The sequence below is a fragment of the Gossypium hirsutum genome, chromosome A13 (genome assembly GCF_007990345.1).
Source record: "Gossypium hirsutum isolate 1008001.06 chromosome A13, Gossypium_hirsutum_v2.1, whole genome shotgun sequence".
NCBI classification, from domain to species: Eukaryota; Viridiplantae; Streptophyta; class Magnoliopsida; order Malvales; family Malvaceae; genus Gossypium; species Gossypium hirsutum.
This window is the reverse complement of record NC_053436.1, coordinates 104,306,556-104,322,829: the sequence shown is the minus strand read 5'-3', so window position 1 is coordinate 104,322,829 and position 16,274 is coordinate 104,306,556. Positions and strand designations below refer to the sequence as shown.

Below are 16,274 nucleotides of genomic sequence, written 5' to 3'. Positions count from 1 at the left end.
TAATTAACCTACAAAAAACATGGTGAAAATTAAATCAAATCTGAATCCCCTCTCAAAATATGGATTATAGACTTACCAAAGCAAAATCTATAAACTTTGTCAGCAATTTTAATTAAATCAGCAGATTTTTCTCTGTACTTATTTTCTTTCCTTTTCTCCAACATGTTTCTTACTTTCCAAGCAATTTCCCGAACCACATATAAAGTAATCAGTAGGGTTTATCATAGTTTTCTTATAGCACAACTTGTTTGATTTTTAGAGACAATCAACTCTTGGTTTCAATTCTCTTGCTTAAGCAACAAGATACCAGGTTTCTTTTTTTTACTTTTATTTACTTTCTTGCATACTAGTTTCAGTTACAAGTACAGAATCATAAATTTTTCTACTGTGATTGTTTCTGATTTTATTTTATTGGTATACGGAATAAGTTTGAGATTCGAATTTGTTAGATTGAATATTTGGGGAGCAGTTCGGATTTAGATGTATAATTGAACTCGAAACTTAATTTAATTGATTCATATTATCACTTTTAAGATATGACATAAAATAGATTCGAAGTTCAAATCAGTCCTTTAAAAATTTTTTTTTTTGGATTATTTTGTTAGATATTATGGAAGAAGAGATACCGAGTGTGATATCAAGTGGTGGAGCAAATACAAATTCGGATGTTTCAGATTCGATTAGCACCACTCATCAAGCAAACAAACGCCGAAGGTGCGGCGGTAAAGGCAATTCGTCGCAATTCAAAGGCGTAATGCGACAGAAAAATGGACAATGGGGAGCTCAATTATACACTAATCATACCCGAATTTGGCTAGGGACTTTCAAAACTGAGATAGATGCAGCTGTGGCCTACGATAGTGCAGCGATCAAGTTCCGCCCCGGAGACACTCATCGGAACTTTCCATGGAACGAAATCACAATTGAGGAGCCCAAGTTTCTGAGCCATTACAGTGCAGAAGCTGCCCTTAGCATGATAAGAGACGGTTCTTACCAATACAAGTTCATGGATTTTATTAAGGCTCGCTCTAGAAGTATAAAACCCAACATTGCTCTCAACTCAATGGGGACTAATAGCAATGAAGGGCTAATTTGCAAACAATTGTTCCAAAAGGAGCTAACACCAAGTGATGTTGGTAAGTTGAATAGGCTTGTCATCCCCAGAAAATATGCTGTCAAATATTTTCCGCCGGTTTCCTGGACTGAAAAGGAGAATGCCGATATTGGCGATCGCAAAACAAACGATGTTGAGTTGGTTTTCTACGACAAGTTTATGAGGATATGGAAGTTTCGTTATTGCTATTGGAATAGCAGCCAAAGCTTTGTTTTCACCAGGGGCTGGAACCGGTTTCTGAAGGAAAAAGAGTTGAAGGCCAACGATGTGGTTTCGTTCTTCATATGTGAATGCCGGAAGGAGAACGAAGTCCGAAGGTTCTGCATGATTGATGCCAACAAATCCGGGAACGGTGGCACGTTCATGGCGGTAAACACCGTTCATGTTGGAATAGAAGTTGATTTGCAGCTTCGGTTGGGACATTATTACCCCATTGGTGATGAAAAACATGTCCAAGAAGAGCAAGGATCAATGGCGGCAGCGAAGCAGAAACAAGACGACAAGACCGAGGGTTTCAAACTCTTTGGTATGCAAATTAACTGAAGCTGAAATCCATGCTCTTCTTAACTAACAGGATTGTTAGCTGAAATTAACGTTGCAGTAATGTTGACTTTTTGACCCTTTTTTTCAGATTATTAGCAGTTTTTTTTTTATTATGGATATTTTGTTTTTTAGGATGAATTTTTGTCATTCGTAAGAATGATATCAATCTATGAATTGATCAATGTGTCTTAATAAGCAAATCTACTTGTTTTCCTTTGGACGTTATGTTTTTCATTACAACCTCTGCAACAATTGTAGGCCATTTTACACCATAAATTATGAAACTCAAATCCCTATAGTACTATAAATTTACCGGAACTAATGATGAAAATCCTCCCCTAAGATTCTTTGGAGTTATATCTGCTACATAAACAGGTCCCTAGCGATCATTAAATCCGACATTGTTATTGATCACATTACTGAACTGCATCAAGTAGAGAGAAGAAGCCTTATAGAAGTTACCACATAATTAAAAACTGCGGTCCCAAATCCCAGTGAAAGCCTTCCAACATACAATGACCAAGCTTCCTATTGAAAACCAATGCAACAATTAGGATTAAGGTGCAAGAGCAAGTGAGCCAATGAGGATTTGGAATAAAAGGAAAAAAAGAGAGAATACAATACCTGAGCAAACACTATAGCCAGCCATCCCATGATGTAGAATATGTTCAATATCCAGAATGTCTAACTCATGAAACCAACCAAGAAAAGCATTAACTGAGGACTTGATAAAGCTTTAATGAAGTCAAATAGAAGAAGCCCATGTATTGTTGTTATATTTATTCAGATAACTCACAATTTTATGACCAAAGAAATCTGATATTTTCTCACTAACTATTGCACCTGCCATTCCTCTATTGTTATTATGGATCCAAAGACTGAGCACTGCACCAATAATGGGGAAAAAAGGGTGAGAATTGTTGGGTTAGGCAAATAAGCGTTAGAAACTTAGAAAAACTGACGTTAACCTCATCCCAAAACAGGGTTTCGAAGTTCTTTCATGAATTTGAAGGATCAATACTCTCATTTCCATATCTGACTATGTTTTGAAAGTAAGTGTTTCTGCAAGTTGAAACTGATCCCTTTCTGAGATATCAAGAATGTTTTACCTCAGCCACAGTGAGACCCAACTCATCTATGATTCCAGACTCTGCTGGTGCTGAATATCTACCCTGCAAAGCAATCATGTAAAACATGTGTAGCCATTCATCATTAATATGGCCTTAAAGATTGAAACAAAACAAAATTTATTTATTATTTTACAAAAAGTGCAGTACTATAGAGGTGTAAGGAGAGTTCATAAAATAAATTTTCCCGTTTTCAGATTATTTGCAAAAATTAAAACCCTAAAGTTAAATCATAACGTAGACAGAAAACCCAGATAAAAGTTCAAATCTACTTACAGAGTAGCCACAAGTAAAAGAAGCATTGGCTGCGACAGTGACGCCAAGAACAAGAGAGGGTGTTATGGGAGAGGACTTTCTTGATGTTAAGCCATCGCCATTGTAGCTACTGACAATCAATGGTTCATTTGTCGGCCCCTCATCTGTGCCTTCTTCCACCATTTTCTTGTTTCCTTGATGATTCAGAGTGAAGAAAAAACTGGGTCAGAACTTGGAGCCAAAGTGGACAAACACTTTCGCATATGCTATGAAGACATTAATGAATCCAACCGACAAAACTCTGAAGACTTTCAGGCTTTACCTTCAGTACTGTTGATGTTTATGATAAAATTCATGGATATTTGTTGCAGGGGCGGAGCCAGGGGCGCTAGCAGGGGCGCCGCCCCAAAATGGAAAATTTTGCATTTAGCCGTTTTATAATTGATAAAATTTTAAAATTGTATTTTGGCCTTCTAAAAATTGTAAACTATTATAACGGTGAAACTGCATTTTTACTATTACAAGAAATATACAATTTAATTTTGACCCCTCAAAAAAAATTTTAGCTTCACCCTTAATTTATTAGTTATAATAATTGCAACAATAATAAAAGAAAATAACAATGGGATTTTGTCACTATATTATTATAAAAAATATTTTTTAGTTACTCTTTATGTTTGTTTTACAATTCATAAGTTCATGATTGGTCATCTCAATAATGTTGTCCTTAAGGTTTAAACCTATTCTCTTCTTAAGACTGCAATGTCATTGCACCTGATATTTATTTATAACAACTCATTTTCAGTGGTGTTAAAAATGACAGTTTCGAAATTATATTTTCTTATGATCAATTCAGTAAATATTATTTATTAACATTTATGAGTGTATTACAATGTTATATTAATTTTTGACCCAATAATTTTATTGAACCGTTAGTAATTAAAGTACAATGATTAAATAGTAAAAATGATAAAAATAAATAAATGCTATGAATTTTTAACTTCTTAAGGACTAAAATAGTAAATAATCAAGAGTTAAAATAGCAATAATACCATCTATAAGTATGGTGGATGGTTAAGTAATGGTTTATGAATAAATAATATAAAAATATTAAAGTAAAAAACAATAAATTAGTTAACAAAAGATGAAAAGGTCTTCATCGATTTTACCTTTCTTCTTTCTTTGTCTACATCGAAACTAAGAGAAAAGAGAAGGGTTTGGAGCTTCAACATTTCATCCTTGCATGGTAAGATTTTTAGAGTTAATTTAAAATGTAAAATTTTAGGAACTTTTTGTAAAACAAAATTGAATTGGAATATGCATAAATAAGTTGTTATAAGGTAAATGAAACTAATAAATTGAAATAAATTACCGTATAGATCAAAATTTGAATCAACTAGTAGATAATCGAGAAAAAAAGAAAATCACGGGTTAGTTCTTGACACTTCACTCATTATTGTTTTTTTCTAGTAAGTTCATATGGTGTAGTTATATTTGTAAATGTATTAGATGTGTTTAAATTATTAAATATTATATTTTGTTATTGTATTTTGAATTGGTTATAAAATGGTACAAAAGGTGAGATATTGACTGAATTGTAAAGAAATGAACTAATGTGTTAAATGTGCCCAGATGAACTTTGTATAGAATATGATACAATTGGCATGCCAATAGGGTTAATTGCACGTTGTACAAGATACGATATGAGATAATATTGATGTATGGAGAATTCACTATTTAAATTGGAATCCAACATTTGTTGCACATTATCGAGTTTTGTCTCTACGAAGATCACTATTACTGATTGTCTCTACGGAATCTTGTTGTGTTCTGGAGGGATGTAATGTCTTATGACATATAATGCCTATGGGCTTAGCATTTTGGTGTTTAGGTGTGTTTTGATGTTATCGCTCGAGAGAACAATCAGGTGTGTTTTTGGTCGTTACTCGCGTATCCATATATGTTTATTGCAGTTCATCGAGCTAAATGGTTAGCGTAAAACGGAAAGTATCTGATTGATAATATGTATCGTATATGAAAATGTCTATATGTGATTGGAATGATGAAATGACGTATATGTTCGATGATTTTGATATAATGATGTAACACCCCCTAACCCCAAACCGTCGCCGGAACGAGGTTATGAGGCATTACCGGACATATCAGACAACTTACGAATAATTTACAATTAATATAACTTTCATAGTATAATATAATAATTAAGTCCCTATCTTGAACTCTCAAAGTTCAAACACGTATTAAAAGTAGAACGGGACTTGTTCGAGTATTCCAATTTTTTTTTTATAAAAATTTCGGCAGCATTTCTGCTTATTTTTACCTAAACCTCCTGCAAATTCAAACCAAAACAACCAACACCAATATTTCACATTCATATACTAATATTTATATTATTAACAAAATTTTAATTTAATAACTATCATAGCATCATTCAAAGTTGATTAAAAACTTCATTCATTTAACAACTTAATGTTCATGTATCAAAATATCATGTACTTTCCTTACCATTTCATTTAACCATCTAAATTTTATAATTCATCCTTCACTACCTAAAGTAATATACATATTCAAGTGACTAAATAACACCTATGTACATGCCACCTTTACCCAAAAGAAAAATATATATCACCAAGTTTGTGTTGGAGTCGGGATTGTTCTGGATGCTGAGCCGGGACACTTGACTTCTACTAACCTGCGCACGGAAACAACCGTACGCTGAGTATGGATATACTCAGTGGTATTACTATAACTCAAGACTATTTAACATTAATAAATTACAAACATCAACCATAAATTCTATAATTATTTAAACTACTTTTATATATAATTATTTTACTTCATAAATCTTAAATTCATAATTCATTTTTCTCATACTAACTCAATTCATAATTTAGTTCATACATTCTTTCTCGTACTTTTCAATGGTACTAAAACAAATAATCTCATTTTCAAAATTTTATTTCAATTATTTACCCTATTAACAAAGCTCGGACTATGACAGATACGCGGATTCCATCCAAACACACCAGAATGTCCAACCCAAACACACCCGGAATATTGTAAATCCTCCATAACACACCGGTATAATATATCCTCCCAAACACACCAATAAGGCATTAAATGCCTATTCGGATAAACTGAAGTATATAATAACAGAAACATCCTCTCGGCCGAACTACAATCTCTTCATCACATCACAAATCCAATGGCATGCCATTTGTATCGAATCTAGTCCGACAAGTTAATAGGGTATTATTTTATTTTTTTTCTAATTTCAATTTCATTTACACAAAAATTTTCAATACTCATTCAATTCAAATATCTATTATCTTAATTCATATACAAATTAATTTTTACACAAGTGTATACCATCAACACCATACATTTGTCACAATTTATTTATTTTCAATCAATACACTTTTCAAATAATCACATATTCCATAATTCACTTATTCAATTCAATTTGATTCAATTTATATCACTTTCATTTTCACTCAATATTCATATCGATTTCACATACTTACCTCAAGTCTTATTTACCATACATAACAATTAAAATTTCAGCAATCAATAATAATTAAAATTTGAATTATAGTAATACACACCGTAATTCTCCCGTTTTAGTCCTCGATGACTTTCTCCTTTCCTTTCAATGCTGATGCTTCCGGTTCTTTGTTGGCTACGAAAATAATAGTAATTTACATTATTATTTACAGCATTAATTATAATAAATAATTAAATTTCTAAACAACTCCTACCTTATTCCCAATTTAATCTTAACTAAACTTAATTATTTTCTTAATCCAATTCACTCTCTTTTTCTATTCAAATTTTGTCTAAACTTATATTTAACTATAAAATTTCCAGCATATTTCCCTAATTTGGAAATTTCTTCAATTTAGTCCCTACAACATAAAACTTATAGCCTAGTTTACAATTTAATCCCTTAATCAATTCTAACTTAGAATTCATTCAATTAAATCCCTAATTCCATAATTTTTCCAACATGAACCCTACTTGGAAACATATGAACTCTACTTGGAAACATATGAACTCTTGAACTATCAACTTAATTTCATCAAAATCTTGTTTCAAAGCTCCTAAAACATCAAAATTAAGAGAAAAGGACTTAATTGACTTACCTTTTAAAGCTTCAAACCTTAAAACCCTAGTTTTTCCTTTCCCTTTTCTTTCTTTCTTTTTCTTTCCCTGTTTCGAAATGCTTCTGTTCTGTTTCTTCTTTGTTTCTTTTGTCTTTCTTTTTATTCTTTTATTATTTCATTTATTTTACTTATTTATTTTATCATTTAACTAATATATATTATTATTAATTTAATAACAATATAATTAACACATTTATATACATGTATCTTTGTACATTTGTACACTATTATTACCATCCATTTGTCTTTCTTTTATTTATTTAACAAATAAAAATCTTATAATATTAATATTTAATTAATAAATATCTTTAACTTAAAATTTAAGTAAATACATAATTATAATACAAATGTATATATTCATATCATTACAAATGTCATTATTTAATTTGTTTTTCATACCAAAAATCTTATAATTTAATTATTTAATTAACAAATATCTTTATACTTAAATTATAAGTAATTAAATATTTAAATTACAAATGTACCCATACAATTCTTACACATGTATATTTTATTACCATACAATTGTCTTCTATTTAATTTATTTATAATATATTATCAATTAAATAATCATAACAATTTAATATAAAACCATAATAATAATCATTATAATATATAAAACCTAAAAAAATCTTTGATTTATTTCACCAATATGCCACCTCATTTGTAGTCAATGGCTTAATTGCTATTTTAATCCTTTTTATTTTCTATTGCTTTATAATTAAACTTTTACCCTTTATTCAATTTAATCCTTTTTATTACTTACTCTAAATTAAGCTAAATTCACTTAATTAGATCCTAATTAGACACACCACTAGGCTCATAAATATTTTTAATAATTATTTTCGAACTTATTTCACTAAGACGGAGGCCCTATAACTCACTTTTCCGGTGCCCGTGAATTTCAGGTCATTACAAATGACACTGAACAAAAATGTATTGTACATATTGAAACGTTATAAGATTGTAATTGACGAACTCACCTTATTGATATGAAATGTGATGATAGGAAAGTCATATTATTAGTTAATTCATTATGTTAGTTACGAGTTGAGGTGAGTTTACTATTTTATCTCTTATGAACTTACTAAGCATATGTAATGCTTACTCTGTTGTATTTTCTCTATTTTTAGTTATATTTTGCGGAACGAGGTGACCGAATCACTTCAGAACTCACACTACAATCCTTCATTTCAGTAGTTTTTCATTCGTCCTAAACTCAGTTATGTGGCATGTATATAAGGATTCATAATGAATTTGTGTTTATCTTGAATATCTATGATTTTGAACCTTAAATGCTATGTGGTTTGAATGGTTGTAAGCTAGATGTATAGAGCTGCATAATGGGATGGTGATAAGTTATATTACAAGTATTTGAACGGTTAATTTTGAATATGGAATGTTTGTGCTAAAGTGATGAGATTGATATGTTTGAATTGGCATAGAAATGTCATGGTTTAACATGATGAATTGCAAGGTTGAATAAGGGCTAAGTTGTTTAGGTTAGTATTTTGTTGGGATGCCAATTAGAATATTGAAATTCACATGTTTGAATTGTGGTTTGAAGGATGAATGATTTGTAGTAATCTTATATAGTTTGAATTAGTTTTTATGCAAGTTTGATGTTTGTTTGAAGTACAATTCGAATTGGTAGTTGGTTTGCGCATGAAAAAGTATTTAAATGGTTCATTTTTTGTCATTAGACAGCAAGTATCAATACTTATAGTTAAAGTACCGATACTTTACCAAATGAACAGTATTTTAAAACAAACAGAATGTCAATTTATTATAGATAATTATTTTTCTAAGGAAAGATACTTTTTAAAAGTATCGATAAAATTGGTTCGTTTTCAAATTTTGAAATTGGCAGAATGCCAAAATGGTATCGATACATTGTTTTAGTATTGATACCTACCATAAAAAGTATCTATACTTTTCCTTCTGTACCGGTACCTTTCTAAAAACTTTAAAAAGTTTACAGTTTGGTCCTTATTCATGTTTGGGTCATATTTAGAACTTTCGTAAGCTCGATTGTGTTTCAATTTTACTTGATTAACGTGTGGTGCATGCATCTATATTAAGAATTGATGATTGAGTGAATTTCTATTGAGTTTTGAATGTGAATTGTTTTGATGAAAGAAATAGTATCGTATAATTCGAGTCCGAAGACTGAACCAGGTGAAGGGTGATACATTATTAATGTCACATATTTATTTATGAACTTTAGCTTCAGTGGCATCAAACCATTTGAATGTTTGAGAGTGTATTTTAACTAAAAAAAATAGTAATTAATTGAGAAAAAGAAAATTTAAATACTAAAATCAAATATAACTAATAAAAAACCCTCAAATATTAAATTAAAAAATTTAATTACCAAAATAAATAATATTAATGATATGATTGCTTTGAATTCATGTATATTATAATTATTAAGTTTGATTTGAGGTCAAATATATTTTTGAATTTTTTTCTAAATTCCACCCATACTTAATAAATAATTAATTAAAATAATATAAATAGTAATATTCATTATAAATTTATAATTTGATGAAATGAGTGGGGGACACTCAAGAATCCAAATGGAATGCATGGGACATGACATGGGCAGCTTTGTTATGCTGTTGTCCAAATGGCATAATAATTTATTTGTGATTCCAATTTTTTTAAAAAAATTATATTATTATAGTTTTTATTTATTTTTAATTTTTAATTTTTAAATTTGTATTTTGTATCAAATTATTTTAAAATGAATAAAAATGTTAAGATTTTTTAAATTTGTTGACATGATATATACATGAATTGTCATGTGGATGATATCTCACTATTTAATTAATTTTCAAAAATTTTAAAAATATTAAAAATTATATAAAAAATATTTTTAAAAATAAAAAAATTATATAAAAAGTTTTATTAATATTTTTAAATTTTAAAAAATTAATTAAACGCTGACCAAGCATTCACGTGACAATCCATGTATATATTACATCAATAAAATTAACAAATGTCGACTTTTTTACCTATTTAAAATTGATTTCACAAAAAAATATAAATTCAAAAACTAAAAGAAAGGAAAAATTAAATAAAGATCCCTAGGTGAGAAAAAAGAAACCATGTGTCTTCAAAGTTGTCTTCACATTAACCAGAACTCCTCAAAAATTTAGTTGAGAAAAAATTACACATGTTAGATGTTTAAGGTCAAACTTTTACCATTCATTAATATATCTTCTTTTTAATATACAATAATAAATTTATCGATGAATATTTAGTTAATAATCATGTAATATAATTATTAATTAACATAATCATTTAAACCCTATCATATTTTTTTACTAATTTAAACCTTAACCTAAAAAATTATACATTTAAGTAGAGATTGATAACTTTAACTATTAATAATTAATCATGTCTTAAATGTTATATGTCACATTATTGACTGTGTTACATGCGTTTATAAATATATTTTTTAAATTCTTTTAAAAATTATTAAAAAGTTATTAAAAACTATAAAAATGGTCAATTGCATAATTAATCACTTAATTATTAGTATGTTTTTGTTTTAGTCACCAAATAACAAAATTTTCAATTTTATCACTAACATTTTTTATTGATTTTATTTTGGTCACTGTCAATTAAATTGTTAACAGAAATAATAGATATAATCTTTTTTTAATTGGTATAATAACATATTTAGTTCTTAATACATGCACATTCTATCAAATTCTAAAATTTTAAATATTTCAACAAATTTAATCCTTCATATTTACAAATTCTGTCAATCTAATCCTCAAATAAATCTTCACTATTATACTATATCATTCTCACTCATTCACTCCTACACAGTTTGAAAACCCTTTTAACTTTGAAAGGGTATTTTAGTTATATGCTAAGAAAATCTTCTTCAATTATCTTTTTTGTTTCAGGTACTGCAGAGAAGAAATAAAACATACATTTAAGTGAAAACCAGACAATAGTAAAAACAAGAAAAATGGGTGTTTTGGATCATGTTTTAGATCTATTTGACAGTTCTCAAAGCAGTTTCAAGCTCAAGAAGCATAAGCATTTGCAGGTACATAAAGCTATAGATTAAAAACAAATTCAAATGCTTTGAAAATCGGATATGAACCTCACATTCAAATGCAAATTGACACCCCCAACAGTATGAAAACAAATTCTATTGTGTGCCTGTCAGCAATCAACAATAAGTTTCAGAGACCTTCTTGGAATTCCTTGGAAGATCAGACCCTTTTTTCTCCCCTTAAATTGCAACGCTTTCAATAAAACATGAACCAGATACAGTGTCAAAAGCTCCAAATTTCTTTCTTTTTTGAACAATACAAAACCAGTTAGTTTCTGGACATATTTGCTGCAGCAAGTTCAATGGTGATGATGAAAGTAGACCTGCCAGCTTCTCTTAAATACTGGATATCACCATTCATGAGTTTCACCAATTTTCGACTGATTAGCAGACTGATACCTTCCTCTGTTGCATCTCCATCAGTTTCAAACATTTGGTTCAGCAATGCTTCAGGTATTCCACCTCCTACATGTGTTATCCTGACCCAATATACACACAAATAGAATCCCTTTACTTTCTGGCTAAAGGAAACAAGGTGCTTAAATTGGAGTGCAGACATATTCTCTTCTTTTATTTTATTCTATAAATATAGGACATAGTTCAAAGAATGCAGTACCTGAGGTGCAAACGTGCAAGATGAACGGACCGTCCTAGTTGATCTTTGGTTACGCTAGCTACAACTCTAAGTTGGCCTCCCTTTGGTGCAAAATTAACTGATACCAACAAGAAATCAGCTAAGACTTGTTGAAGTCTAACGCCATCTCCATACAAGGTCTCCTCCATGACTTCTTCTGCTGTCTCATTCAGTATTCGGATGCCTTTCCCAGTGCTCTTCATCATCACTTGACTGATAGAAGCAATCAGTACATCATTCAAGGTGAATTCAATCATTTCAAGATCCAAGTAACTGTTAGGAATTCAGAAAACAGAAATGTCAGGTCATGATACAGACATTGAACACGTATAGTTAAAAGAAAAAATGAAGATTTGGAGTAAGATAAGTTTTAGCACCCATCAATGATGCTGCTAAGGTCTGAATCATCAAGTATCTTGCTAAGCTGGCGCTGGCACATGGAACTAGTTTGAAGAAGGCGTTTTTGTTCAGGTCTCAACTCTGTGTCTTCCATCATTTTCCTAGAAAATATAATTCCAGACAGGGGGTTACGTATCTGAGTTTTCAAATAAGCTAAAGCTTTCAATCTTTTCACGGCGGTTTGTTCTGATAATTTCTGGATATGAAGTGCTTGTTGCAGTTCATGGCTTGGAAGCTGCAAGAAACAAAACACACCACTCACAGCACCACCTTCCATGTCCAACTTCTTGTTCACGCATAACAAGCATTCAACATACTTCCCACTGCGAGCAAAGAAACCGAAAGGAACCTTCTCAGGTTCATTACCAGTCACTGCATTGTTAAGAACAACACTAAGGTTGACAAAGGATTCTTGGTTCTTCAGACGACAGCATGCGGTGTTGGTTCCGAAAACCTCCCCCAACAGCATTTTATCCACCACTTCATCTCGGTTCCAACAGGTTAACTTTGTCATTGCCGGATTCCACTCAGAACACCACCCAAATTCATCCATGCCAAATATTGGAGGGATCAGTGGGTTTGGATTGTGTACTATTGCTTTGTAATCCCCTTCGATCTTGGTGAATTTGTCCATGACAATCTTCTGAACTGTTACATCTTGTGCTACAAAACATACCCCCACAACACTTTCTTGGAGATCCCTGTTTACACAAGCATTGACAATTAAGCTAATGGGACCAGCCTCAGTCCTTGACCCATGAGTTTTGATCTCAAACTGGATGTTCTTCTCTTCTTTGCCTGGTCAGGAATAAGTAATATTAGTGAGATAATATGCAATAGCACTCGTAACTATGTTGGAAAATGTGTTGGACATTGATACTTTAGGGAAACTAAAGAGTTTGAGGAGCGTTATAGAGTAGATAATGGTAAATAAGCTATGAAGTAGTGGAATATTTCATACCCTGGAGTGCCATGTTGGAATATGTGTTGGACATTGATACTTTAGGGAAACTAAAGAGTTTGAGGAGCGTTATAGAGTGGATAATGCTAAATAAGCTATGAAGTAGTGGAATATTACATACCCTGCAGTGCCATGAACAACATTTTCTGGACTGTTTCAGATGAAGAATCTTCAACAAGTGTGAGTAAATGCTTTCCAATTGCATTATCAACAGAAAGGCCAGTCAACTCTGCAATTTTCATATTCCAACCATTAACCAGGCCATCAACATCAACTGCCAGAATTGGCACGGTAGCCGTTTCAATCAAACGAACCATCTCACTTGTCACTGCCTCCAGCTCTTGCATCCCTTCTAGTCTGAGGTCACCGAGCTTCGAATATATGGCATTGGTGTTTGTATCCGTAGTCTCAACGTCTTTGAACGCATTCCTTAGAATAAGCTGCAAAGAATGGATGGCATCCATTTCATAGTCCTTCCATGGAAAACTCCTTGTCTTGACAACTTCAAGGAAAGCCTTGAATGATGACCTCGGGTGCATCTTTCGATCATCATCCTTCACACCAGGTTCATGCTTTGCACCACCCCATCGAATTTCGGCTGCCGTAGGGGACCGAAACCAGAAAAGCATGTCTTTGGGGGTTATCCTCACCGCTGCCATTCCACATACTACATCACCAAGAGCCAGAGCCCCTGGAAACCCCGCATCATACAAGCTATCAGTGCTCAGACCAGTGGAATCCATATGATATTCTGAAAGCCACAAGGCTATCTCATTCAGTTGGAAATCACTTGGAGTTGCACCTAGTTTCCAAATCTTGTTCTTGTATAATAAGGCAGCTCCATCACATTTCACCAAATCCATTATATTTGGACTCTGTGATACAATCCCCACTGGTGCATCCCTCATAAGCATATCACACAAAAGGGTCTGTGTTCGCAGGATGTTCTTCTCGACGATTTGACTTTCAAGCTCCAACTCTTTATTGACATGGACAGCGAAAACTTGAGCTAGAAACTCACAGGCATACCTGAGGGGGAATGGAACAAACCTAGGAGTGGTGTTATGGCATACTACCAGACCCCATAATCTCTTTCTCTTTTGTTGTGGCTGCTCGGAGTTAGTCCCATCACCTTCTTCATCTCCATCATTGACGATGACAGCCATAACCAGAGAAGCAATGGAATTCATGTTCTCCATGTACTGTAAATGGCAGCTATGGGGAGCCCTCAGGGTTGAACCACACAAGGTTAGGTCCATAGGAAGCTTATCATCTTGAAATACTTGCACATGTTTTGCTCGACAATCAACGATCATACGGACTTTATTCTTCATAAACAAAAATCGAGCAGCTTGGGGAATATCAGTGGCTGGATAATGCAAACCTAAATAAGGCTCCAAACCTGGCTTTGTTATCTCAGATACCACTTCCCCATGATCATCATCATGGAATTTATATGTCATCACTCTGTCATAACCAGTGAGTTCAAAAACCTCCTGCACCATTGTATCACAAAGCCTTTCCATGCTCCCACTAGGCAGTGACTGCAACCGTGTGATCGCCTTTGCTGCAAGCTTGTATGATTGCAAAGCTCCAGCTGCAGTCATGGGAACTTCAGAGGGCTTGACAGGCTCAAAATCAATGATCAAGCCCCCAGTTACCCGATGGATTATCGCATAAAAGGGTTTCCCAGAAGTCTTGCAATGAACCAAGATTGGATTCAAAAGAGAAACCTCCCCAATTCCTAAGGCCTTTAGCAATGCAGATGAACTAGGGGCGGTGAAAATGGTTCTTATGTCGGTTCCAATGCCGAGAACCGGATGGTCCCCAACACTTGGGACAGCATGGCTAACCATGGTCAACATCTCAGGGGCATTCTCACTGTATGCTATGACCTTGTAAGTTTTCTCATCTAAAGCTAACAAGCACCCAAAGGGCTGGATAAACTTGCCTTTCTGAATGTTATGGAGATACGCCGTGGTAACATTGTCCGACCTTGGTTGCTGATCTCCAATTACACGCACTGTACTCGAATAATCAAACGAGCTGCCTGACTCCTCGAAATCTGCATGAAATTTTGCATCTACAGTGGTTTGAGCAATAATCCGAGCACCATGCCTGGATCTTCCTGGGTTGTTTGATGAATGGCTATGCCTTGATGATGACATTTCCACCTGTCACTCAATGAAAACAAGGTTCCATTCGATGGCATAGAAACAGAGGAAGCAAAAAAAAAAATCCGATGCCATGTACAAAAAAACCAACTTCAACTAATTACAAAAACAATCAAGTTACATAAACTGGATGTGATTGTGTCCATGATGAACAAGTATTGACATGGTTGCATCTGTCAGTGGTTATGTTCATGAACAGTATTAATTAACAACAAATTTATCAACAAAAACAACTCTAATTGAATTTAACAAAGGGACCAACCTTTTATCAATAAGAACAGAGGAAAGGGAAAGGGAAACTGCTATCTGTGATGAAAGAGAAGAGCAGGTTTTCCAAAACAGCTTGGAAATGGAAATGAGTCTCCCCCAAATCCAGAATCCATGGCCAATCCCATTATAGAAGAAAATATTATAAAAAAGAAGTCGACAACCGCCTTGAAAAACTAGTAGAAAATTACCAGGAGGGACCACCATGGTAACATTAAATAAAGGGAAACAAAGGTATGGGTTTACCAAAACAAGGATAACAGTTGAAAGTAATCCGATAATTGGCTTTCCACATTTGTTTATTCCTTATTATTGAATTGAATCGATTCTTTCTTTCTCTCTTTGGTAGTGGGTTTTTGTCATCATTCAATGTAACAAATCTACTTTCTATATTGGATCTCACTTGCTTGTTTCCCAATAAAATAATTGAGGTGAATAAATAAATAAAAGAATCCACCGCTGGTGTCTACATATAATTAAGTAATGTTAGTTAATCTAGTTGGTCTGAATGACTTCTGCTCTTTCATTGGATTCGCCAGCAAAG

General features: G+C 32.6%; 3 protein-coding genes across 6 annotated transcripts; 1 reads left to right on the top strand and 2 right to left on the bottom strand.

Moving 5' to 3' along the window:
• The first annotated feature begins 610 nt into the window (after window positions 1–610).
• On the top strand, window positions 611–1,747 carry LOC107893268 (AP2/ERF and B3 domain-containing transcription factor At1g50680). Its single transcript, XM_016818208.2, has one exon. The coding sequence runs from the start codon at window positions 611–613 to the stop codon at window positions 1,655–1,657; it is 1,047 nt and encodes a 348-aa protein (XP_016673697.1). The 3' UTR covers window positions 1,658–1,747.
• Window positions 1,748–1,845: 98 nt separating this feature from the next.
• LOC107893270 (sugar transporter ERD6-like 1) lies at window positions 1,846–3,499 on the bottom strand. 3 transcript variants are annotated; one of them, XR_005907837.1, is made up of 6 exons: window positions 3,362–3,447; window positions 3,061–3,233; window positions 2,626–2,829; window positions 2,454–2,542; window positions 2,282–2,341; window positions 1,846–2,185 (listed from the first exon to the last, which is right to left on the bottom strand). XR_005907837.1 is itself a non-coding variant. In XM_016818212.2 (6 exons), exons 1-4 carry the CDS (start codon window positions 3,393–3,395, stop codon window positions 2,492–2,494), a joined length of 321 nt encoding a protein of 106 aa, XP_016673701.1. In that variant the 5' UTR covers window positions 3,396–3,441; the 3' UTR covers window positions 1,846–2,185; window positions 2,282–2,341; window positions 2,454–2,491. The 3 variants fall into 3 exon arrangements, 2 of the variants coding, with proteins under 2 accessions (XP_016673701.1, XP_040941481.1); XM_016818212.2 differs by having other exon boundaries at window positions 2,767–2,829; window positions 3,362–3,441; XM_041085547.1 differs by having other exon boundaries at window positions 2,282–2,542; window positions 2,767–2,829; window positions 3,362–3,499.
• Window positions 3,500–11,191: 7,692 nt separating this feature from the next.
• On the bottom strand, window positions 11,192–15,878 carry LOC107893266 (phytochrome A). Of its 2 annotated transcripts, XM_016818207.2 has the most exons (5): window positions 15,726–15,878; window positions 13,411–15,463; window positions 12,307–13,126; window positions 11,912–12,202; window positions 11,192–11,774 (listed from the first exon to the last, which is right to left on the bottom strand). In XM_016818207.2, exons 2-5 carry the CDS (start codon window positions 15,455–15,457, stop codon window positions 11,564–11,566), a joined length of 3,369 nt encoding a protein of 1,122 aa, XP_016673696.2. In that variant the 5' UTR covers window positions 15,458–15,463; window positions 15,726–15,878; the 3' UTR covers window positions 11,192–11,563. The 2 variants fall into 2 exon arrangements, with proteins under 2 accessions (XP_016673696.2, XP_016673695.2); XM_016818206.2 differs by having other exon boundaries at window positions 13,411–15,872.
• Window positions 15,879–16,274: the final 396 nt, after the last annotated feature.